Here is a 25,213-nt window from a genome sequence, read left to right on the forward strand (position 1 = left end):
GAATGGCAGGAGTCATCTAGCAAAATGTGAAGACAATGTAGGGTTCATCTGCTTTCAGTTTCTTTTTTCTAACATGAATCTATGATTTTCTCAAGTTTATGTAGACTTCTAAGCTGACTGTTTGCTACTCCAGGAACAGGTATGCTAAGTTATTTCCTCCTCCTCCTTACCATTCTCCTTCTTTTTTTCTGCCTCAAAAAAAGGAGCTGGTGGATGGACCCCACTTGTGTCAAATAAATACCAATGGCTGCAGATTGACCTTGGAGAGAGAATGGGGGTCACGGCTGTGGCCACCCAGGGCGGATACAGGAGCTCCAACTGGGTGACCAGCTACCTCCTGATGTTCAGTGACAGTGGGAGGAACTGCAAGCAATATCGACGAGAAGAGAGCATCTGGGTATGTTTTCCAATAATAAGAATCACTACTCGTTGCTGCAAACCCATAAAGAGAAACAGTTTTCATGTACACTTTTTATTTTGTTTTCATTTGACACATAACAATTACACATATTTAGGAAGTATAGTCTGTTAGATACATCTATACACTGAATAGTAACTAAATCAGGGTATTAGTTTGGGCAAGGATATTTTGGAGAAAACTCCAAAATCACAACCAACAAAACTACAAGTAGAAAAATCAGATTATAACTAAGAAGCTTCCATACAACACAGGAAGCAGTGAACAATGAAGAGATAACCTAAAGAATGGGGAAAGATATTTGCAAAAGATACTTCTATTGAGAAAAAGGATTTTAAGGATTACTTTGAAAAAAAATTATGTGAAAGCAGGTTGCCCATGTCAAAGAAAATATTGAAAGAGCCTCTTGTTACTATACCTTAAGTAGTGTGGAAGATTAAGAATAATACAAATCCTATGTAATTTTCCTCGTTTTGTTGAATAATATATTTTAGCATTGCCTCTGCATGATTTCACATTAGTATATTGAATTTATTCTTTCATTTTCTCTGATTTAATCTCATGCTTCTGAAAGATACTGAAGTTTTAAAATTTAATAAATGAGCAGTTTCTCTATGTAGGACAAGTTCAAGAACACAGGCTTTGAACTTGAAAAATCGTGTTTTCTTTATTATGTAGATACATTGAGAAATTCCAGGCTGTAGATCTCAGTGAGATCCTCCAGAAGACTTTGAATTTCCTCACGGTGGTGGCATTTCTATTGGTGATTATGTCTCAAAGCCTTTTTTGAGGAATAATTTTTGTTTTAATTTTGTGAATATTTAACTTATTGTTAAATTTAACTAATTGAAATATATTTCAAAAATAATTTGGTACCTAAGGTTTGGAAGTAACTCAGATATGTTTGAAATCTTGCTCTGCATTGATGAAGGCTATTTAAAAGGTTGGGCATGATTTCCCTATAAAAGAGATATTCTAAAACCAACACCTTCTGTCTCCCCTCCCTTCTTTCCCTGTTTCCTTTTTTTTTTTTTCTTACTCTAAAAGGTTATATGCTTAGGGAGAAATAATGTGAAGAATAAGGTCTGTATTAATCCAAAATAGTGTAAGTAGCACCAAATGCCAGTCCCCACCATCCCATCCCTGAAGGCACATCACAGCATGAGCATCCTCTGAACTCACAGTGTTTGAGGGCAGGGCTTTGTCATGGCTCGCCCTTCCTCCTCCATCCCTCTGACCTGTGTGGGCGGAGCTGAGCTTCACTGGAGTGACTGGTTTCCTTTCCTGAAGGCACATCACAGCATGAGCATCCTCTGAACTCACAGTGTCTTTCTGCATCTCTGGTTTGGGTTGACTTGTGCTTCTCCAAAACACATGCTGGAATCCTAACCTACAGTGTGTTGAAAGGTGACTTTATTTGGAAATTGGTTATTTACAACCACATTAAAATGAGGTCAGTAGGGTTGGTCTTAATCCAATGACTCCTCCTAAATGAAGACATTTGAACACAAAGATGGACATTCATGGAGCGAGAGAACCCTCCATGAAGAGGAAGTAAGACGTCTACAAGCCAAGGAACACTGAGGTCTCCAGAAGCTAGGAGGTGGGCAGGCATGGAACAGGTCTTTCCCAAGTGCTTGTAGAGGTAGTTGCCCTGTGGTCAGCTCCGTCTTTTGGCCTCTAGGAGCTTAGTTACTTTGTGTGAGGTACTTTGTTCTAATGGCTCTAGGAAATAAGTGCATTCTATGGAGTTTAACTCTTCCATGTAGAGACCAGAACATCAGCAGATTTTTTCTGAATTAATGAGTGGGATTCATCCTCTCCCAGGACACCTTTCTTGAGCAACCACACTGACAGTAGTCTCTCCCAGCCCTGCTCTTGTCTAGGACATGGTTGCACTAAAACTAGGACTCGTGGTACTGTGAGGATCTGGTTCCTCCTGCCATTTTGATCCAAGAAGTGTTTGAGGGCAGGGCTTTGTCATGGCTCGCCCTTCCTCCTCCATCCCTCTGACCTGCAAATTGTCACCATTTAATAAATTCAGTGCCTACTCTGATTGCACAGAATTGTAGGGTGAACCAAAGTTAATGCTAAAGATATGGAACCCACAGACCAGCCTAGAGATGATTATTGGGTGTTCACCTACGAGACACAGACCCCAGGGATTGCAGAATGGAGCTTAGACAGGCCTTGAAGAGAGTGTTTGGAGTGCTGCGGAGTGATGAAGGTAGGTGTCCTAGAAAGCAGAATAACATGAGCTCCGAGATGCAAGAGGACTGGCCATACAGAGATGGAGAGACTGAGGAGTTTCATGAAAGTTGTAAAATAGCCAAGAGTGAGGGTCTCACATTTGAATTATTAAATGCCTCTGCAGATAGCTGAGTTTCTCCACCTACCTCAGCATCCAAGGGACCTTTTCTTTGTTCAGTCATCCATTCTTGCTTTTAATAAATAAGAGATTGGTAGACTTTAATAATATCTTCTAGGAAAATATAAGCTGAATCACGATTATATTCTTGATGAGTGTGGCCTCTCTGGTGTGTTCTGTTCGGTTACTTTTTCAGAAGTAAAATTCACTGATTGTCTTAGGTTTATCATTTTCTTAAAAGGATGAGTAGATATTGTCTGTTATATAGTCTTGTCATTACTGCTGTAATAATAAATTGCATATCTTATATGAGCTTTCACCCTTTATCTAGGCAATAATTCTAGATTTCATGAATGGAGTTAAAATAAGTTAGCTTAAAGAGATTTGGTTTTTATGTATAAAATTATTTACACTATGGATTAAAGAAAACTGCATGTTTTTGTAAACCTACTATCATTTTTTTCCAGCACAGATTCAGACTGGGTGCAGTGCTTGCCTTAGATTTATTGCATTAACCTTCCTCTCGCAGGAAAACAGAATGTGTCTCCAGATCTCTTCTAAAAAGCCTATTTATTTTATTTTTATGTTAAGGACACATTAAAAATTTATTCTCCAACCTCGTATATTTCTTGGATGCTCTCCTTATCCTGTTTTTTAATGGCTTTTTAATTTGGGGGGTCTGGGTCTATTTATTAGCTACACTAATGTTTTCTATTATTAAAGATCCACACTTGCTTTACTGCAGTGCCTAATTCTAGAAGCAGAGCGATTAAAATGATAAAACCCAAACTCATGTAGCAACAAAATCTGAATGTTCCAACTTTGGGGGCTGTTTATGTTCTTTATTTATCCTGCTTAATGGGAATATCCATGTATTTTATTGCAGAGATAGCCATGTGTAAGATTTCTGCCTAGTCACTGATGCTTGGTGTATGCCGTATAGGACCTTCCTAAAATCTGAAAGAAGAACAGTCTGAATCTGAAACAAATCAGGTATCAAGGTGTCATGCATTGGATCTGGAATGTCCCCCAAAGGCTTTGGCTCTTGGAAAGTGATTGGATCAGGAGGATTCTGGCCCCATGAATGGATTAATCCATTGTTGGGTTCATAGCTGAATGAACTATTGAAGGTGGTGATTATTGTAGGAGGTGGGATCTGGATGGAGGGAGTGAGTCCTTGAGGATGTGCTCTTGGGGATTACATGCATCTACAGCCCCTTCCTCCATCTCTTTCTGCTCATCAGAGGCCCAGAATCAGTGGACCCAAGTGATCATGGGCTGAAACCTCAGAAGCTGTGAGCTAAAATAAATCTTTCTTTCCTTAAGTTATTTTTTCTCAGGTATTTTGTTACAGCCACAAGCCATCATCCCTAGTGTCAATTTTCCACTTATTTCTGTGAGACTTAAGAACCAAACCTGTAAAGAAATAGATCAGTCTTTAATTTCTTATGAAATTTTTTACAGGCTGGGAATGGCTATGGTCAGATCCTTATCCAATCCTTCCACTTGGCTTCAAGCTTTCCCTGTAAGCATCAAACTCCTTTTCTGTTTGGGTGTCAAAAAAATTAGAAAATGAGCATGCTTAAACACAAATTATTGCCTTCCATACTCTCCCCACCACCAAAACTATCTCCCCTGGGCATCCACCTGTCAGTAAATATTGCCATATTTACCAGCTGCTTGAGCCAAGATCCTTGGAGTCACCAGTGAACTCTATTCCTGCACACCCCACATTGGCTCCATCAGTGTATCCTGTCAACCCCAAATCCTTTGAGAATGTGTGGGGTCTTTCAGCTTCCATCACTTTCACCATTACCACTATGGCTTGCCTCCCAGTCCGCCCCTGGACTATTGCATATGGCTTCTAATTACAAAATTCGTGGAATTTTATTTTCTTCAATTCTTGCTGCAAATGACCATGGATTTTGTGTACCGTACAATTGTAGTTGTTTTCAAGAAAGAACTTTTGTAGATTAAAGGAAGCAAAATTGACTGTATTCACTGCTTCTCTCTGGCTTCATAACATTTTGTGCTACACTGTGCTTCTGGATGATGCTCTTTAAAGGTGTCAAGTGAGGTCCGTCTTTTGTAGTATCTGTTCAGTCCCTTTGAAATCTTTCCCTAGGTAACTTAGCATATATAACTTCCTTGATTCATTTCTCAGATAAATATTCTCTTCTGCATAAAATTCTTTTATTCAAGGCCCGAACACACATACACACAACCCTTCCACGTCATCCATCCTTCATCCCCGTCTCTTCCTTTGCTGTGTGTTTCCTTGTGGGACTCACTATTTCTTGGTACTGTATATGGAGTTTTGTTTGTGTTCTGGATCTCTCGCTCCATTAAAATGTTTTATGCCAAGAAAAAAGTATCCCCTGGATAATATTGTGTGAGTTTGTTTTGTAACTTTTTAACTTTCTGGTAAAGAGGATGAGTTTTGCTTTAATTATATCATCGGTTATCTTTATCTTCTCCCAAGTTTTATCTTTATCTTCTCCCAAGTTTTGTTTCAAAGAATTACCTTTCATCTGTATTGAAATCCAGTACTGGTCATCTTATCACCATTTTACTTTGGAATACAAGTAATATCCACAGATATTAAGTCCTTCAGTAATAATAATTAATATTATATGAAAATACAGTAATTTGCCTCATAATGAAATTTTAGACAAAAACAGCCGTATGTGATTATGGAACCATTGGACTGTATGACTTAGGGACACTTCAGCCATCTTAGTTTGTGTTAAGTACACTCTAACAATCACTATATGACAGAGTCACTTAATATCACATTTTTTCAGAAGGTGCCCTTTGTTAGCAACTGGAGACAGGGTGTCTAGGTGTAAGACATGACTGTTAAGTTATGTTAGTCATGTTAGGATTTTTTAAAAGTAGTTTTATTAAAAGAAGTGTTTTCCCCCCTCATTTGTATTCCAAATAATATCCTCTTTAGTAAATATCTCTCTTTTCAAAGAATTTTGTATCTGTGTTAGTCAGTTTTTTGATGCTGTGACCCAAATAACCAACAAGATCAACTTAGAGGAGAAAAGTTGGGCTCATGCCTTCAGAGATTCAGTCCACGGTTGGCCAACTCCATTGCTCTGGCCCACGGTGGAGCAGAACATCATGGCAGAGGGCCACTGTTCTACTCATGGTGGCCAGAAAGGAGGGGGGAGGGAGAAGGGGCCACAGGGAAGCTGCACTCTTCCTGGGCACGTCCCCCATTGACCCACTTTCTCCAGCCATGTCTCACTTGTCTATAGTTACCATCTAGTTAGTCCATTCACAATAAGTTGGACTGATTAGGTGACAGCTTTCACAACCTAGTCATTTTACCTCTGCACATTCCTATGTCAACACAGGAGCTTTGAGGAGATACCTCTTATCCAAACCATTCCAGGATTCAAAATGTATGTCCATCCAAACTGGGAAATCTAAATATACCTGCTCATGTGTGTGATCCTGAAGTACACTGGTGGACCTCCCTGGAAGCATAAGTTGTCTGAATTTTCTCCTTGATGATCTGGCCTGATTGGAGCACAGGTGAGGGTATCTAATCCAAGAGCATGAAGATGGGGATCAGAGAAGAGCTGATCATGTTGGAGTGAGCAGGGACCCGATGGAAGAGGCTGCACTAAGCACCAGGCAGACAGAAAAGCTCTTAGTGGCTTCTTTGTCCTTCTACAATAATGCAAATGAGTGCATCTTCTGAGCCAGGCAATAGTTAGGTGACCCTGGGAGAAGAGGAGCTGGTGGGGTGGCTGGGTAGCCAGCAAGCCCTGTGCCCCTGACAGGCATGGACACAGTGAGTCAGAGGGAGAGCAGGTCTGCAGACAGAGCCAGCCCCTGTCTTGTTATACAGGTGCAGTGCCTGAGCTCTGTTTCCTCCAGGCTCAGGGGTGATCATTTGATCTCCTGTCTTCATTGATGTTTATTCTGCTTCTGGCTGTAGTAACTGCAGCCTGTTCCTTCTATATCTCCACATCTTCACATCACCTTCCCTTCATCTAACGCCAAGTTGGGCATATTGTCTGTATAAAGCTGACCGCATTATCAACAGATCCATGTATATTGTGTACATACAAAGAATACTCAAGATTAGGCAATATTTTTTTCCCTTGAAGGAAAGGGCTTTTCCTAAATAGGAAGCAAGAGGGAAAAACAAATATTTTGTCCATGATTGAAACTAATGCCATCTGCTATTTATGAAGAACACTCTGGGCATCAAGCTATATGCCCTCTGGGCTTGCCAGTACCTCCATGCCTGATCTTTGCACCATTGCATCCAAAGTCCTGATTTCCAAGAAGGTGAAGAAACAGTCTTTTTGCATTTTTCCTGATGAAGCATTCTGCAAAAATTTTAGTCCTGAACATATGTAATCTACCTCAGAGCAAAACTCAAAGAGAAAGAACGTCAGTAATGACAAAATCTTTCCTGTGAGTGGTGACCATTGAATGGGAAGTGTTTCTTAAGCTGCATTTAAGGTCAAGCAGCCCAAGCTTTAAAAATTCCTTTGAGGTAGGTTTGTGCAAGCCAGGAGTGCCACATCAAGTGACACCTCTACAATGTGACCTTTCCAACGCTTCGGAAACTGAAGGGCATCACAGGGTGTTGCCTACTTCGTGAGTTGTTAAAAGGCATGCTCTGAGTTTCAGTTGCAGGATTTAAAGAGTTCCAAGGATGGATGGTGGTAATGGATGCATAATCTGAATGTACTTAATGCCACTGAACTGTAGGCTTGAAAACGATTAAAATGTTAAGCTCCGCGTGACATCTATCTTACCACAATGAAAGCATTTTTTAGAAAGTATGCAACAAGTTACTTCAGTAGTCAGTGGGCTCTATTAATAATGTATGATCTACACAGCACTACTCATTTTTTTCTGTTTTTAAGCTAAAACCTTTAAAAAGCTCCTTGGGTTAATATTTTTCATTTAATATTATTCATCTGAGTTCAGTTAGTGTGAGGGGGAGCCCTCTGCATCCCGATAGCACCAGGAGCACAGAGGTAGTCCCTGCAGGGAAGGATGTGGGTCAGGGCCACATAAGCTCCACGGGTAGACCTGTAACCTTGAGACACAGCACAAGCAACTTGAATTTACACTTGTGTTCTCTTGAATGAATAAATTGCCCAGGAATTTTGTGGAAAATCAAAATGGCAACTGTGGATGAGTGTCATGAGATAATCAAAATTGGCGGTGGAATGCCATCATTGACCCCCAACCCCTTGAAGGACAAGCTCTTGCAGCTCCTTCCTTATTCCATGCCCTAAACTTTTGAAAGCACTTAGGATGATATTAAGAATGACAGGGCTACTCCAGAATCTCACTGGTTAATTTCACAGTGAGAGATTCTGTTTTGTCAGGGATTCTGTCCTTTGGTCACATTTAGAATCCATATAACAGCTCAGTCCCATTTTGTCTTGGTAATAGTGAAAATCTCCCCGTTGTGGCTTGGATACAAGGTGGTCACTCACATCCTCTGGGTTGAAGCAGGAATATTCAGAGGTGAGATGATCAGATCTTGAGAGCTGTGACCTAATCAGTGGATGGGTCCACTTGATGGATTAATAAATTGAAAGGACTGGAGGGTAACTGTGGGAAGGGTGAACATCTTGCCATGATGTTCTGCTCACCTCGGGCTCAGAGCAGTGGAAGCAGTTGGCTGACCATGGCCTAAACCTCGGTAACCATGAGCCCAGATAAGCTTTTCCTGCTCTCAGTTGTTCTTGTCGGGTGTTTTTGTCCCAGCAGTGAAAACCTAACTAACATGTTCCTTTGTGGGTTCTTTAAGAAAAGCTTCACCATGGCCCTGAAGGAGACTCTCTCAATGGAAGCCTGGTTTACCAGCACAATCCTTTGATTTCCCTCTAGGTTCCCAATTGTGAGTCATTTAACTTTCTGAAAACAACTACCCTACATCTACAGACTTCCTGAGAGGTCACAGCCTTCATTTTTCATTCAGTGACATTGACAAATCAGAGCTATTTGCTTACCTAAGCAGTTTTCTTTCAAAAGAAGTATAGTATATACTCTGCTTCTATCCAAGATATTGACAAGTAGGGCTTTTTTCCTGCACAGAAACTTTGGCTACCATGATAAAATTTATCTTAGGGAGAATAGCCCTCTATATAGTTAGTGAAAGTTCTAATTAATAATACCTGTCAGGGAAATGCAAATTAAAATTACATGAGATATCATCTTGCATCTTTTAGAGTGGTTCTTATAAAAAAAAAAAGCCAGGCATGGTGGTACACACCTATAATCCCAGCAGCTAGGGAGGCTGCAGCAGGAGAATTGAAAGTTCAAAACCAGCCTTAGCAACAGTGAGGCACTAAGCAACTTAGTGAGACCTGTCTCCAAATAAATAGAGCTGGGGATGTGGCTCAGTGGTTGAGTGCTCCTGAGTTCAATCTCCGGTAATAAGAAAAAGAAAGATACCAAGTGGTGAGGGTGTGGAGAAAAGGAAACTCTTGGTAGAAATCTCTATTAGTGCACCTATTATAGAAAACAGTATGGAGATTCCTCAAAACATTAAAATAGAACTTGTAAATGATCCAGCAACCCCACTACTAGGCAAACATTTAAAGGAAATGAGGCAGCAAGTCTAAGAGACACTTGCAGTCCAGGTCTGTAGCAGCACTATTCATAGAAGCCAACAGAGCCCCTCTAAGTGGTCATGGGTGGATGAATGGAGAAAGGAAATGTGGTATATATACATGGCAGAATACTCTGAGGCTTTCAAAAGGAAGTTCATCCTTCATGACAGCATGGAGAAAGGACATTATCTTAAGTATAATAAGCCAGGAACAGAGAGACAAATACTGCACAGTCCCACTTAGACGTAGAATCTAAAAAATGTTGAACTCAGAGGCAGAGAAGCCGGTGGTGCCTACCAGGGGCTGGCTGGCAGGGAGGAGGCTGTTTGGGGAGATGTTGGTCAAAAGGATGCAAAATTTCAATTACATTAGAGGAATAAATTCAAGAGATCTGTTATAAAACACGGCCACTATAGTTATGGTGTTCTGGTTAAGTTGCTTAGGGGCATCACCAGGTTGCTGAGACTGGCTTAGAACTTGGGATCTCCCTGCCTCAGTCTCCTATGCCTCTGGGATCACAGGTGTGTGCCACCATGCCCAGCTAAAAAATTAATTTTAAAAAAGAATAAGCCAAGCAATTAGTATAAAGAACTATAATAAGGGAAATTAGTCCTACAAACAGGAGAAATATATAATAAAGCTGAATTCTGGATTTTTGGATGCTAAATATTAGTATGAAGAACAGTGGAGAAAAATATGGTATCCGTTAATAAATTACAACATGTATGCTGACATGTCAAATATATGATATTTTAAATGAATAAGAAAAATATATACTTCATACATTATATGAAGACAATTAAGTAGTTATCTGCAAAAAGAAAACAAAATAATGCTCACTTCTCTTTTTTTACATTTATTTTTTAATTGTAGTTGAACACAAGATCTTATTTTATTTATTTATTTTTATGTGGTGCTGAGGATCGAACCCAGGGCCTTGCATGTGCAAGGTGAGCGCTCTACCACTGAGCCACAACCCCAGCCCCTGACCTCACTCTTTATATCAAAATAGATTGCATATATTTAAAGATATAAAGTAAGGCATCCATAGAGACAATCTCAGAGGATTCTGGGAGAAAGTTTGCCTTTACAGTATTGGAGTGAGCACATATTTTTAAGAAAAATGCAAACCCAGATCACACTGAATAGACAAATAAATTATCTTTCTAGAAAAATACTACATGAAAAAATGCCACCATAGATATCAATCCAGGATTGGGAAATGAGATTTTAATGGACACAACACTGTTAATTTCCTTATCTATAAAAGTACCTTTACACATTGATGGATAAGGACAGAAAGGCAATGTAAAAATGAGAAATGTTAATGAGCAGCCCAGACCAAGAAATGATTTCTAAATGTATGAAATGATGTTCGCCTTGCTTCCACATTGAAGAAAGGAAAATAAAGCCACAGCACTGAGACTCTCCTCAGCTCAGCAGGATGGATTAAAACATTTTATTTTCTCCAACTTTTACAGTTACGCATTAAGTGTAAAGTCTCTTAAAATCAAATGTAAACGGTACACCAACTCTGCGAGATCATGGATAGTACTGCTTAGCCTAAGACTCATGTTAAAATAAATTTCAATGAAAATGAAGAAATTTTAGTTTGAAGACCTAACAACCTGAGTGCTTCAGTGTGTACCCAGCAAGATTCTTTTGTGCTTCGTATATGTTTAAATCCTTAACAAGACTCTACGAAGTAGATACTAATGGTCTTCCCAGATAATATCAAGGAAAGAAAAAAAAATTACAGGTTTTGTCTATTTAACCCAACTGTAGATTGGATGGGTAATGGCTCAAGGATTTGAACCCAAGAAATCTGGCTGCAGAATCTGAACTCCCTGCCCGACCCCAGAGCTAGGCCTGTTATGTGCCTGCTCCTGAGTTGAGAGTGGAATTTGGAGGATTCATAATCAGCACCACTTCAGATGCTGGTGGGAATATATATTGATACTACTCCTAGACAGCCAGCCATTTGACAACATCTATATTTCAAAATTGATCTCCTTGCAGTGTTCTGGATGAAGGTAATGCAAAAAGAGCAATGTTTTCATCTCTCAATGTACAAGCTACATGAAGTAGTTCTACTTGCAGGAATGCATCTCACCCTTATGGCATTAATATATGCACATATATGCATGTAGGAACACACATAGATTATACCATTTTATAATAATAAAATGATATGTTGATACAGTTCTCTAATTGCTAGGTGACTGATAAATAAATTCAAACATTTATACTCTGCAATAACACCCACCCTTAATAGAGAATGAGGTAAACATATTGACTGATAGTGAACTTCAAGATTTTTTTAAAGGCAAGGAAGAGAATAAAATATTCTCCCATTTGAAATTTCCAAAATGAATATCTACATCTATAGGTATAATGTGTACATGTAAGATACAGGACATTTCTGGAAGGGTCCACTAGAAAAATAATTGTAGCAATTTTCCCCTCTGGAAAAGAATAGGGGTTAAATATATATATATTTAAAATGGATCCATGTATGGCTTAAACTACATGTGTCATATAGTCTTTTCAATTAAATTCAAAGCAATTAAAATTCATTTAAAGTAATAAATAATGTAATTCTTTTATTTATTTACTTATTTGTCTTGTACCAGAGATTGAACACAGAGGTGCTTAATCACTGAACCACATCCCAGACATTTTTAATTTTTTTTAATTTTAGAGACAGGGTCTTGCTGAGTTGCTTAGGGCCTTGCTAAGGTGCTGAGGCTGGCTTTGAACTCGAAATCCTCCCAAGCCTCTGGGATCACAGGTGTGCACCACGGTGCCTGGCTAAATTATGTAATTCTATTACCCACTGAAGTCTCTCCAGGATGAAAACCAACTGACAAAGCTCTGCTATAAAGCCTTAGAGTGAGCGTGCAGTCCTGTCTTTCCCTGAGAGGGAGGGGATCGTAGGGGGTGAAGAGAAGAGAGGGATTGGGGTGGAGTGGCCCATGTGGACAACACTGTGTTGGAAGGAAGGGGACTTTCATGGGCTTTTAAATGAGGAAGAGCAGCCTCATGTCAGAAAGAGACTCACAGAGGGAGGCCACATGGAATACTGTGAAAGAGACTTATTGGGTATACATATATATTTTTTTTCTTTCTTTCTTTTCTTTTTAATATCTAATATGTATCTCACTCAGGGTAAATGCCATTCTCACTTTGTTATTTTGGTTATAAGCCCCATGGAATTAGATTGGAGGCATCAGATTCTAGTTTTGATATTTATTTTAGTGGTATTTCGATGACATGTTTGTTTGATGTTTAATGAATGATATTTATCCAGGCCCTGAGCTCTCCAGCCTTAGATGATCATGGGCTATGGTGGGGATACCATCTAATGAAGGGTAAAACTGAGCCCTGTTCCTAACATGGCCTTTGGTAAAACCCTTGACCAAGCACCAGGAGCTCAGCACCTGTGAGCTTCTTTTCTTCTTCTTTTTTTTTAATATTTATTTTTTAGTTCTCAGCAGACACAACATCTTTGTTTGTATGTGGTGCTGAGGATCGAACCCGGGCCGCACGCATGCCACACGAGCGCACTACCACTTGAGCCACATCCCCAGCCCTGAGCTTCTCTTCTTTTTATTATGAAGTGAAAGGTGGAGGTAGGATCCAGTCTTGTGCTACAGGCCGAACCATGTGGAATTGCCAGCATCTAAGGAATTTGACCTATACAAACAGCAATGTCAGGTGACAGACTAATAGACACACATCGATTCTCTTCTAGGCTTAAAATTGAGTGGTTCAGCATGCGTTTGCCATAGAGGCAGCTGCAGCTCATTCTAAGTTCTGATCTGTGCCCTTTTCCATTCACAGGGTCAACTTATTTCTCCTGTTAGTGTTTCCTCGGTGTATAAACACACATGTATTTGCACATGCACACACACACATACACACACATACGCTGCAATAAGCTGGAAAAAAAAGAAGCATAAGGAAGACTGAATGATGAACTTGGGCCTCCTTAATAAATAATCTACAATAAATAACAACAATGATGTAAAGTTTAACAAGTATTATTCATTATATTATTGTGCTCTAAAGTATTATTGAAGTTCAAAGAAGAATTAGCTTTGCTGTGTCCTCTGCTTCCTTTCTGTTGATAGATAGGGTATCAGAGTTATCACAGAGGATTCATTTGAAATGAGGAAAACGTATGAGTACAAATCTGTCAGGATTTGGGTGGGTTCGCTGGGGAACCTTGTTAACAGAGGTGACACATCACCTTTGTTTCAAAATACATTTCATAAAAATGAGTTGCTTTGCTGTGGGAGCCGTGGGCGCTGTCCACCACTTTAACTCTGGCTTTCTTCCATGATGACCTCCTTTTGCATTTCAGCCATTGACTCAGTTTCCAAATTTTTGTAGCTAGATTGATCACTAGGGTTACAACTCTTGACCCTCATGATCACTTGTTTCCCCAGGTACTAGGAATTTAACTCAGGGACACGTTACCCACTAAGCTCTATCCCCAATTCTTTTTTGTTGTTGTTGTTATTGTAAACAACAACAGTAAAGCCACGTGCTTGCCATCTTCAAAATATTTCCCTCCACCTTGAAAATATTCACCAAATTATTCCTTCTCTATCACAGAAATGGCTTCTGAGACAGTTCCATTTCCAGAGGTTTTATGAATTACCAGGAGCTGCACTGGTTTGCCTGATCTCTCCCTGACAACAGTTGAAATTCAGTTATTTTCTGTTCTATTTCACAATGACTTTCACTCTGTTCTGGCCCAGCTATACCTTTGACACACTTGAATGCCTGTGTACATTAATATCTATGGACTACTGGCTAAAATGTGTATCACTTAGTCCATTTCATTATTAGAGACAGCATTGTTCATTTCATACTGAGAATTCTAAGAGATGAGGACTTTGTCATATCTCCTTCATATGGATAGAATCTTAAATCATCTCTACAATGGATTTTTGCCTAATGTGTCCATTTTAATACATGGATAAGAATAAACATTAACAGTACGATATTCTAAATAACCATCTTTTTGGATAAAATGGAATGTGTTATCTAGTCATGTCATGGATTGCATTATAGATATTTCTGTTTATTTATAACAAGACACTTTGCATAGCTCTGACAGTGTACAAATACTTACAATAAATGCTCTTCCTCATAATTGAGGAGTAAGACCTAAACCAGGTGACTCTCTCTCTCTCTCTCTCTCTCTCTCTCTCTCTCTCTCTCTCTCTCTCTCTCTCTCGGCCTCACACCTGCTAGACAATTTTATTCTACCACTGAGCCACACCCCCAGCCCTAGACATCTCCTACCACTGAGCTATGATGCCTTTGGCTCTCAAGTGACTTCTGTCCATATTTCCAATTCCTCTTTTTGTCCCCTTCGAAAGATGCTCCTGTAAAAGCCTTTCTTTACAACAATAAAAACACATTTCTCCTTTCACAAATGTACCTGTGCAGTCAACTTTGGGTGCTGTGGAAAGTTGTCCTTTGTAAAAGATTCAAGGGCCAGCGCATCACTTCTGAAGTAGCTGCAAGCCCGAAGGGAAAAGATGGGCCTTAGAAACATCAACCATTTAGGCTCAGCATCTAGCGTATCAGACAGAAATGATGCAGAAGAAGTCGGTTTTGTTCTCCATTTTAAAGATCAATGTTCGTTTTGAATTTGAACTCTTATCTCTTATTTTGTATTCGTCAATGTCCTTATTAATCATTCAAATCATTCAAATCAAATGGCTTGTCTTTCTTTGGGCACCTGGAACATTCTAAAGACACAATATTATTCTTTTTAAGAGAGAGAAAGAGAAAAAGTACCTCAATGGTGGAAAGAGGTCCCTGGGGAGCTATTGTGCTCCACTCCAGCAAAAGCTTCATTAGCAAAACTTCTGACTGAAAGGAAAGAAATTCAGATTCGAAAAAGGCTTGTATTTATTGTAAAGAAGTTTGCAAAAATGACTATAAAAGACACCCAAAAACTTAATGCAAAATTACTCTGGCAGTATCCTCTCCACCCTTGCTTTTCCAAAATAATAAAATGTAAAATGGTCAATAAATTTACATTAACAATGATTTTTTCCACCCTCAAATCAGAATTGCTTCCTTAATTAGTCAATTAAGCAAACTCAAATGAAAATTAGCTTCCCTTCAAGAGCTTCCATGTCAGAGATGCCAGGTCACAATTAAAACACCCCTGTACTGAGAAGGCATTTTCCTTATCACATCTCATTAATTTGCTACAGACACATATTCGAATACATTTGTTGAATTCTCACAAGGCATACCATCGATTTCTTATTCTGTTTGGAATCTTAATGTTGAGAGTTTTTTTCCCCATCTGAGCCAAAATCTTTTTGCTATGAGATGAAATGTTTTTTAAAAAATTCGTTCTGAATGAAAACTACATTTGTGACTCTGATCAGACTGAGCAGGCTCTGGGTCCACCTGAGTTTGGGCTCAGGAATGTATATATATCTTCTCACAACCCAGTCCCCCCATCTTTCATGGGCTGCCTGCTTGGGTATTGCTTGCAACTACTGGTTACCAGGAGTCTATGGGGTCACATCTTAGGGCAAACTGCTGCTTGCTCCAGGGCTCCAGAACATTCGGTATTGGGTTAGTCACCCTTGTCTGTCTCTTCCAGTCTTCTCATCTTCCCTCTCTTTTCTTACCTCTTTCTCTCTGTTGATCCTCACCTTCCAGGCTCCTCAGATTTTGGCACAATCAGTGTGGCTGGACCTGATTGGCTAGCTAAGGTGCCAAAGGGAAAACATTAGTAGGAACCTTCAGCACCTGATCTCTCTTCTGGCACATGTGTGCATCCTAAGGGTGGTTTTGTGGAAATTATGGTCCTACCTCTGTTGTCTAGCTCAAGATGGACTCAAACACTCAGAATGGCAAATCAGGTAGGACAGAGCTGCCATCGGGTGAGCGGGAGGAAAGAGTAGGAAGGTAGGTAAAGAAGGCAGAGGCAGGAGTCTGCTGGGTTCACATATGGGGTCCACCACCTACTAGCTGTGCGGACCAGTTGCTTAATCTTTTAACACCTTTCATATTCATCAACACGAGTAGATATTGCTCTACTATGTACCTGTTGGGATTATTGTGAGAATGAAACAAAAATATCTGTATCAATGAATGAGAGAGATAAAATGATCTGTAACTTTATCTGCCTGAGGACAGGGGATGCCTGATGGCAAGGGCTTTAGGAGGAACATGAGATGATGAAACGGAGGAAGCAAGTAAGGCTTGGTAGGAGTGTGATGATTGGAGAAGGAGATGGACGTGTGTGAGCAGAAGAGAGGATGAAGGGGAACCTAGAGACACTTGTATGTGATTACAGCCTGAGGGACTCTGTCTACTACTTTCAAGAATACCTGAAACTGGGTGAGTTATAAGGAACAAAGGTCGAGTTTGGCCTGTGGCTCTGGGGGCTGGCAAGGCCCAGAGTATAGGGCTGCAACTGCTTGGCTTCTGGTGAGGGCCCCACGTGGTTCACCTCATAGCAGCAGGGCAGGCAGGTGTGTGTGGAAGCTACAAAACACAAGGGGTAGTCTTGCTGTATAGTCAGCCATTTTGGAGGTAAGGGACCCAGGCTGCAAGAGTGACATCAGTCCTCTTAAGGAGCTGACCACCTCTTTAAGGCCTCACCTCCTAGCACCACCATGGTGCAGGTCCAATTTCCCCATGTTGCGGCAGGAATAAACCAGAGGCAGGTGACAGTGCTGGGGATCATGGTGGAAACCTGAGAGAGTGGTATAAGAGAGACTCAGAGAACAGTTACCTGAGGGGGTGGTAGGAAGAAGGACCCAGGATATAGAAGACACTGGAAAGAGACAGTACTTTTTCTGAAACAGGAGGAAGAGGTGATTATGTTTTATGTCAAATTTCTGAAAGGGACTTTCTGCCTGTTATCTATTTGTTGTTCATAAGATTCAAGTTTTGTGGTAAGAGCCATGCGGGAAAGTGGAATTGGAGCAGGGAGTCTGGCTGTGTGTACAGCCGCCATGTGGAATGGAAGAAAGAATTGGACATGGAAGGAACCAAAGGGACCTCTAGTGACAACATCTTTTTACACTGAGAATCTTACGTGGGCCATTGCCCAGGTCACTGAAGTCTGAAACTCGGGTGTGGGGGACCTGAGCATGTGTTCAGGGATCCACCTGGTGATTTCAGTGTGAGGTCAAGGCTGGGAACACTGTCCTGGTGGCTTAAAGACCACAGGCTGGAGGTCATGTATAAGGCCCCCTTCTGCAGGGCTGGGGTTTCTCATTAACATTCAAATATGTGAAGGACTTGAGGAGGCAGCTCCTTGGATCGGCCCCAGGTTAGCCTCTGTAGGGATGTTGTCATGGATGACTTTGACACTAGCATGCCAACAAACTGACAAAAGAGTGAGTGAACAATAAATATACTATTGTGGCAGCATAAGGAGGATAATTAGACCTTGAGAAGCGGATAAAGTCAGAAAGTCAACATGTCCAAAGCAGATCTATATGAAGGTGAGAATTCTGACAGTATTTGGAAATGTACACCAATCTGTAGAATTTAAGGATCCAAGAGTTGAAAGATGGCACCACCATCCCAACAGACGGTCAAGGTGGCCGTGGGAGAGAGCGCTGGAGTGGGGCAGTTGGAGCTCACGAAACTCAAGATTGGTCAGTCCAGGTGTCTTATGGGTTTGCCTCAAAGCTGTGTGAGTTCTGAAGTTGGGATGGAGGAGATGGAGGTAGATGTGAGGGAATGCCTTGGAGTTTAGTCCATGACAATGGCCATGCAATGCAGAGGGGGCAACACTCAGGTGATATTTAGGAGAAGAGTTATTTTGTCACTGTGTTTGGTTATTTTTGTGAGGGAGGAAATTTATTCTTCTGCAGTTGATGGGAGATTGATAACAATGCTTTCAGATCTCACAAAAAGGAGGATGAGGAAACATGAAGAAGGTGTGTTCCTAAGGGTTTTAGGACAGTGATGTCCAAAAGACAGGTTTGGATTTCAATCAACATGATTATCACAGACTGGCACCTAATACTGCTGAATGTTTACTGTGAATTGGGTGCCATTATAAGAATTTTTTTAAAGTATTTTTTTTTAGTTGTTGATGGACCTTTATTTGTATATGATGCTGAGAATCGAACCCTGTGCCTCACACATGCCAGGCTCTGCCACTGAGCCACACCCCCAGACCCATTATAGGAGTTTTAGGTGTATGATATCATTTACTCTTTCACAATGAATTTGGGATGAAGAAATGCAATTCATAGAGGTTAAGCAACCTGTTCATGTTGCATAATGGGTCAGTGGGGGGATCGATTAGAAACCTGAGCTGCCCTAATAGAGAGGTCTCAATTTTTTCTTTCTACAGTAGAACATTCTAACATTAAGCAAGTCTTTTTTTTTCTTTTCTTTCCTTCTTATTCCCATCCTCTCCCTCCCTTCCTTTCTTTCTTCCTTCCTTAAAAATGAGGGATATAGAAGAAAGAACTGCAAGAAAGGAGGAAAGAAGTAGGAAGGTACATTAGGGAGACAGGGATCCTGAGAACAGATAAACCGGCAGGTTGATCTGAGGCTCTGTGTCCAGGGAGATAGGAATGAGAAGCCTGGGGAAACTGCTGGCCTTGGGTTCTGAGCAGCATCCTGGAGAGATGTGGTTTGCTGCTGTCCTGGCTCATACCGTGTTCAGTGTTCTACTTAGCAACAAGTCGTTTGGTGCCTCTGGATTCTGTCTGCCTAGAAAGTCAGACCTGGTATAGACCAGGCATGGCTGTTCTAATCAGGTTTGGAATTCATCAGGGAGGAAGAGTTTAGCATTAGGTAAAGTGCATGCCCTGCTTCACGAGGAGACCCATCAAAAAACCCCGGGATATCTGCATACAGAGACATATTGTAGTGGCACCCCCTCCTCCACAGAAAATCTTCACTAAGCTTCTCCAGAAATCTTCACCATAGTTGATTTTAGGACTGTCAGTAAAAGAGTCTACAAAAGAGTTCAATGTGGGTAAACTTCCTGTTTTCCTGTTGCTCTATTTTACTTGGCCACTGGCCTGGAAGAAATCAGCACTCCAGGTGCTGGACACCCCTTTACTAGTATTTCACAAACATTTATCCAGTAGAGTAGAAGTGTGTTTGCAAATGCAAAGTGTGATAATAAAAAGACAAATCCTTTAACAAGGCCTCTGGCCTTGAGCTGGGCTTCACGGAGATGTCTACATTTCTAAGATGAGAGAAGTTGCCAACTGGGCTCCATGGTAACAGCTGGCAGAGGAGGGAAGAAAGGGGGAGGAGAAGCTCTCCCCTTCTCATGTGTTGTCCTTGAAGGGTTAACTTGCCCAGAATATCGAAAGAAAAATCTCCTTTATGTGGACTTCTGCAGACTGTGAACTTGTGAGCCCCTCCCCTTACATGCTGGGTATAAAATTCTGAAACTACCTGAACTTGGGGTTCAGGGGATTGATTGATGACAGCAAAAGCTGTGCCCTCTGAACCTGGCTGCAGCCAAATAAAACAGTTTCTTTCTTCTATCTTTGGTGCCCTGCCTCATATGTCCCCTACAACAATATCAGATGGAGGGAAAGACAGTTTGGGTCTTCAAGTTGCAGTCCTAAGAGGCTCTTCCTGTCCCCTCCAAAGTGTTCTCTGAACAAGTCTGTACCCAGGTGACTGGTTCTAAATCACTATCCCAGTCTGAGAACCACAGAGGAAAGGGAGAAAGAATGAAAAGAAGATGCAGGGGAGAGAGGCAAGGGGCAGAGTGTGGAGAGTCCTCACCTGCAGAATAAATCAAAGAGCAGGGCTGACCTTTCCTACGTGGGGGTTTAGGCCCCACCAGGTTCCGGGCCTTCTCTGCAGAGTTTGCTGCATTGTTTTTATTTTCCATTTTTGACTTGTTTTGGGGTTGCATTTGCTTCGGTTTGGCTTTCTGCTTTTCTCGTTTTGATTGTAGCTTTATTAATTCCATGTGCTACCTCTTTTCCAGTGACCACTTTCCTCCTGTTACTGCCATTTTACCTCGAAAGCCAAAGGCTGATTTTCTACTCACTCCTAGTGATGCAAACTCATACAGGGAAGTCTGACTGCCCTTTACAAAAATGGCAACATCTGTAAATTATATCATGTTCACCTTGAAGGAAATCATCTGCTCAGTAAATACCGAGGACTGCTGTCCCTGGGGACCACGTGTGAGAACTGCTGTCCCTGGGCACCGTGCGTACACGCATTATAGTTGTACTTTCACATGTGTGTTAATTAGGATGGTCCATGCCCCATAACTTATATTTTTAAATGCGATACAGTATTTAAGAAGAATACTGCAGAAGTACGTGCTTTTATTGTTCTAAATTATTTCTGGCTTAAATCTCTCATCCAAGGACTCATGAAACGATAATAGTGATAGGAGGACTAAAGGGTGACTTATGATAATGAGCACTTTTACCTTGAGGTAAAAGTGAAGAAAACGATTAGCTGATTAGCCGTGAGGTCTGAGAATGTGCTCTCTGTGAGCAAACAGGAAGCAGACCTTGCAGACTTGAAGAGGACTCGCACAGCTCTTTCAGAAAAGCAGCCTGAGAAAACACCTTGCTCTTGAAAATTGCACGTATGCAAAGCCTGAAACACAATGCTGTTTCTTCCAGTATAACTCCTTTCTAGATCCTACTTTTCAACCTAATTCTCCTTTACCCCAACGAGAAAACATTTAACTTGGAGAGTTTAGTAAAGTTTTGAAATAGAGTAAGAAGCATTTGTTATTCTGCTGTGGTTCCTCTGGCCCCTTTCAGATGCCTCGGAGAATTGATGAGAGCAAATACCAGTAAATAAAAATGTTATGGTCCTGCCCTGAATGTCTGCCCACAGGCCCCGTGTTGAAAGTCTGGTCCCCAAGGCAGCAGGGTTCCGAGGGGGAGCTTTGGGGTGGGATTGGATCAGAAGGGCTCTGACCGAAGCAGTGGATCAAGCCTTGATGGCTGAATGGAGTACTGGGAGGTGGGACCAAGTTGGAGGAAGAGGTCACTGGAAGGGTCTGTCCTCTCCCTGACCCATTCTCCTCTCTCTACTCTCTGGCTGCCATAAGCCTACCAGCTTTCCACTGCATTGCATCTCTGCATGATGCTCTGTCTCTGAGCCAGCCTTGGATTCAGAGGATTGGATTCTCTAAAACCATGAACTAAAATAAATCCTTTCTCCTCCAAGTTGCTCTTGTCAGGTATTTTGTTCACAGCAACAAAAAGCTGATTAACACAGAAAAATCTTTGTTATTCTTTTTTATTCTTTTACTATCTTCTTTCTACCTTGCTTCATACCAAAGTGGATTTGAAGTAGAAATTGTTTGAATTTTCTAATGTGCTATGTTTGCAGACATGTGCACATCTTTTCTCAGGTAAGGTCCTTGTGGGGTCACTGTTATCTCCATTTTGCAAATGAAGACATGGACATTCCAGGATGACAGGTGACTCATATCATAGTTGAAATCATGATAGTTCTTGAACTCGGATTTAGATCTTCCAGTGTAAAAACCATCCTCCCTTCCAAGAAATCTAGTGGAACTTCACTCAGCTTGTAAGTAGGTTGCACGTGGGCAGAAAGATGCTAGGTACTTACACTTTCTCAGGGTCACCTCATCTCCTGCTGAAGGTTTCTCACAGGCTGGCCCGTGGGGATTTTGCAAAGTGAGCCTATAACATGACCTGTGGGAAGCAGCCTTGGGCCATGGCTCTGGAGAGGGTGAAAGAGCTGGAGCGATCTCACCACCCTCAGTCTATCCAGGCCCATCCTGAAGCTGCAAAATTTTGTAGGGAGTTCTCCTAATGGATCCATCCAGGAATCACAGAGACCCAATTCCCAGGGGATGTTTGAGTTGCCTGCATCACTGAAGACGTTTCAGTGATAGGAAAAATCTAAACCCTACAGAGATAATATTCAAATCATTGGTTACTATCCTATATAGAATTGCATCTTCAAGATATGAGTGTCAAGATGACAAATGTCATGTGAATACTAAGACTTGTTATGGACCACTTCAGCTGGTGATTTAGAATTTCTACCATATGTTCTTTATTCATTCATCCATTGATGAGCATTTGTGTTGTTCCACATCTTGGCTGCTCTTAGTAATGTTGCAATGGATGTGGGAGGACAAATTGCTCTTTCAGATCCTGACTTCAGTTCTCTTGGGAAAATACCCAGAACTGGTATTCTTGGATGCCATGGTAGCTCTATTTTTTAATCTTTTGAGGAACCACCATCATGGTTTCCATAGCTGCTGCACCATTTTTATATTCCCACCCATGGTGCACAAGAATTCCTTGTCCTCCACAGCCTCATCAACACCTGTTATCTTTTCATGCATAAACTTTCAATTACATAAGATGAATAAGTTCTAGAGATCCTCTGTACAACATTGGGCCTATAGTTCAACAATACTGTGTTGTGCACTTCGTTTAAGAGGGTAGATCTCAGGTGTTCTAGCCACAACACAAAACTTCTACCTGAAAACATGCCTACAACTTCTTCAATGACTATAAACTCAAAATCTACCAAGAAAATGCTTCTTAATAGCAAGGAACCAAAAGGCTGATAATATTCTTTACTACTTCATCTAGATTTGAATTGAATATTTAGAGTTAAAAAAATAGGCAATTTTTTTCACTGTTTTCATTTGGAGTTGCTACAGAAACAGCCATAAAATTTTTAAGAAAGAGAAGTTCATGCAAAAGTATAGAGAAGAATGATTACTTATACCCAGAAATCTGACTCCTGATAGTCTCAACTTGTAAATAAGGAAGCAGTTTATATGTTAGGAGTGTAATTATAAATTGGTTAAGTGTCTTTTTTATCACACTGTGGTACATTCTTATTGCTTTAACTTGCTCAAGTTTTTTTCATTGCTTGAGATTTTTCTCTGAAATGTGCTCGGAGGAAAGAGCTCTCCATTGTAAAGTCACAGCTCCACCTTAGACTTCCCTCAGTTCATGATCCACTTCCTCTAACACAGTCTATACTTTATTTCTCTCGCAGAACCAGCCCAAGGCAAAAGAATGAAGAGACCAAATTTAGTCTTTTATAAAGGGTGACCTATTCACTGCATTTTTCCAGTGCCCAAGAGTCTTCTGCTTTCATAAATATTTTGAATAAATTAATGAACAGGAAACTAACTCCTAAGAATCACCAGGGAAGGAAATTTAAACTCTAATAAGGGGATCCATGAGCACTAAAAGGCTTGCAGACAAAGGATGCCTACTTAGATGGCAGCACCTCAGATACAAGATCTGGAGATGACATTTTGAAAGAAGTGACTCTTTCTAGTAGTTTTCTTTTTAAAAAACAAACAACAACAATTTTTTTTTAGTTGTAGATGGACATAATACTTTTACTTTGTTTATTTTTCCAGACTTGGGGAACCAGTTGTAAAATATGTTAGGCTGAAACAACCACTTTTGGTGAGTTCAGTTAAATTCTTACTTTAGTCTTACAATAAAATACATTTGCAACTCTAAAAATTGTATTTCTAAAATGCAGGAAAACAAGGAACAAGGAATTTCTAAAATAAGGAACAAGGAATTTTCTAAATGCAGGAAAACAAGGAACAAGGAATTTCTAAAATAAGAAACAAGGAATTTTCTTCTAAAACTGGAAATCTAAAATCTGTAAAATAATCTAGAAGAAAAGTAGTGAAAATAAATATTTCTGTGTAAGCTCCGGAATCAGTTTTGCATTTCGACCAGATTTAGGTGAGGGTGATCCTAGTTGTCATGACAACTGGTCAGGAACTATATCTGAGCAAGGGTCTGATGAAGTTCCTGGGAGGTGCCCAGCACACGACCCTGATCATGCTGACGCCCAGTACACTGGTTTGCATTAGGGAATATAATCCCCTCTCCTTTGGCTTGTTTGAAAGCTAGCCAAAATTCAGTTAAAGGGGAAAAAATCATTAAATTTTAGCAAGTCATTCTATTTATGGCTTCATTATACCAACCTGACAATCTTCTGTGGCCAAGAAGAAAAATACGCTGTGCAGTTCCTGCAGTCACCGACTTGACTGAATGCTTAAAATACACCTCCTTGTGATGGTGAAAAGGAGTGATTCAGCAATGAGCAATCCTGTGGGTTAGGAACGCTATCCCTAGGAAACCCTTGGAACAGAAATAAATAAGGGCAACTCTACCCTGTCTGCACAGGATGTTCACCACAGTGTCATATATCTGTCAAAATGGCAATTCTCTAGTGTCTAGAAGTTTATTGATACAGAAGAGGAAAATGATGTTTGTCACACATCATGCAACCCCGTCCAGCTCTTAGAACGAATGAGGCCCAAGTACACAAAGTGGAGAGATTTCCAAAAGTTGTCTCATTGAAGTGAAAAAAAAATTTAGGAAAAAAGCAAAGTATGTTCCCATTGTTGTTAAAACACACCCAGACAACAGCATAAAGTATATAAAATATATGTGACCACAGTGTTAAGAACTTGAAGAGTACTTCCTGTTTTGGTTGTTCCTAGGGAAGAGAGAGAATGAGAAAAAGAGAGAGAGAAGGAAGGAGGGAGGGGGAGAGGGGACAGACCGGCAAAAGATGACTAACTCATTTTGCTCCATATATTTAGGTATTCTTTGATTTTTATAATTTTTCATTTTTTTGTGTGTGTGTGTGTGTGAGCGCACATCAGGGCATCAGGGATTGAACCTGGGATGCTTTACCATTGAGTCACCTCGCCAGTCCTTGTTTATATTTTATTTAGAGAAAGGGTCTCAGTAAGTTGCTTAGGGCCTTGTTAAGTTGCTGAGGCTGGCTTTGAACTCTCCATCCTCATGCCTCAGCCTCCTGTATTCTTTGAAG

The 25,213-nt window shown here is 40.6% G+C and overlaps 1 protein-coding gene across 1 annotated transcript in view; it reads left to right on the forward strand.

The window, feature by feature from the left end:
* Window positions 1-233: 233 nt before the first annotated feature.
* LOC144369945 (contactin-associated protein-like 3) overlaps window positions 234-25,213 on the forward strand; it is a 149,389-nt gene continuing 124,409 nt past the window's right edge. The window contains 1 exon segment of the mRNA XM_078030418.1: window positions 234-397. Within this exon segment, the coding sequence (XP_077886544.1) occupies window positions 272-397 (126 nt within the window). The 5' untranslated portion in view covers window positions 234-271.

The sequence above is a fragment of the Ictidomys tridecemlineatus genome, chromosome 13 (genome assembly GCF_052094955.1).
Source record: "Ictidomys tridecemlineatus isolate mIctTri1 chromosome 13, mIctTri1.hap1, whole genome shotgun sequence".
In the NCBI taxonomy this organism is placed as follows: Eukaryota; Metazoa; Chordata; class Mammalia; order Rodentia; family Sciuridae; genus Ictidomys; species Ictidomys tridecemlineatus.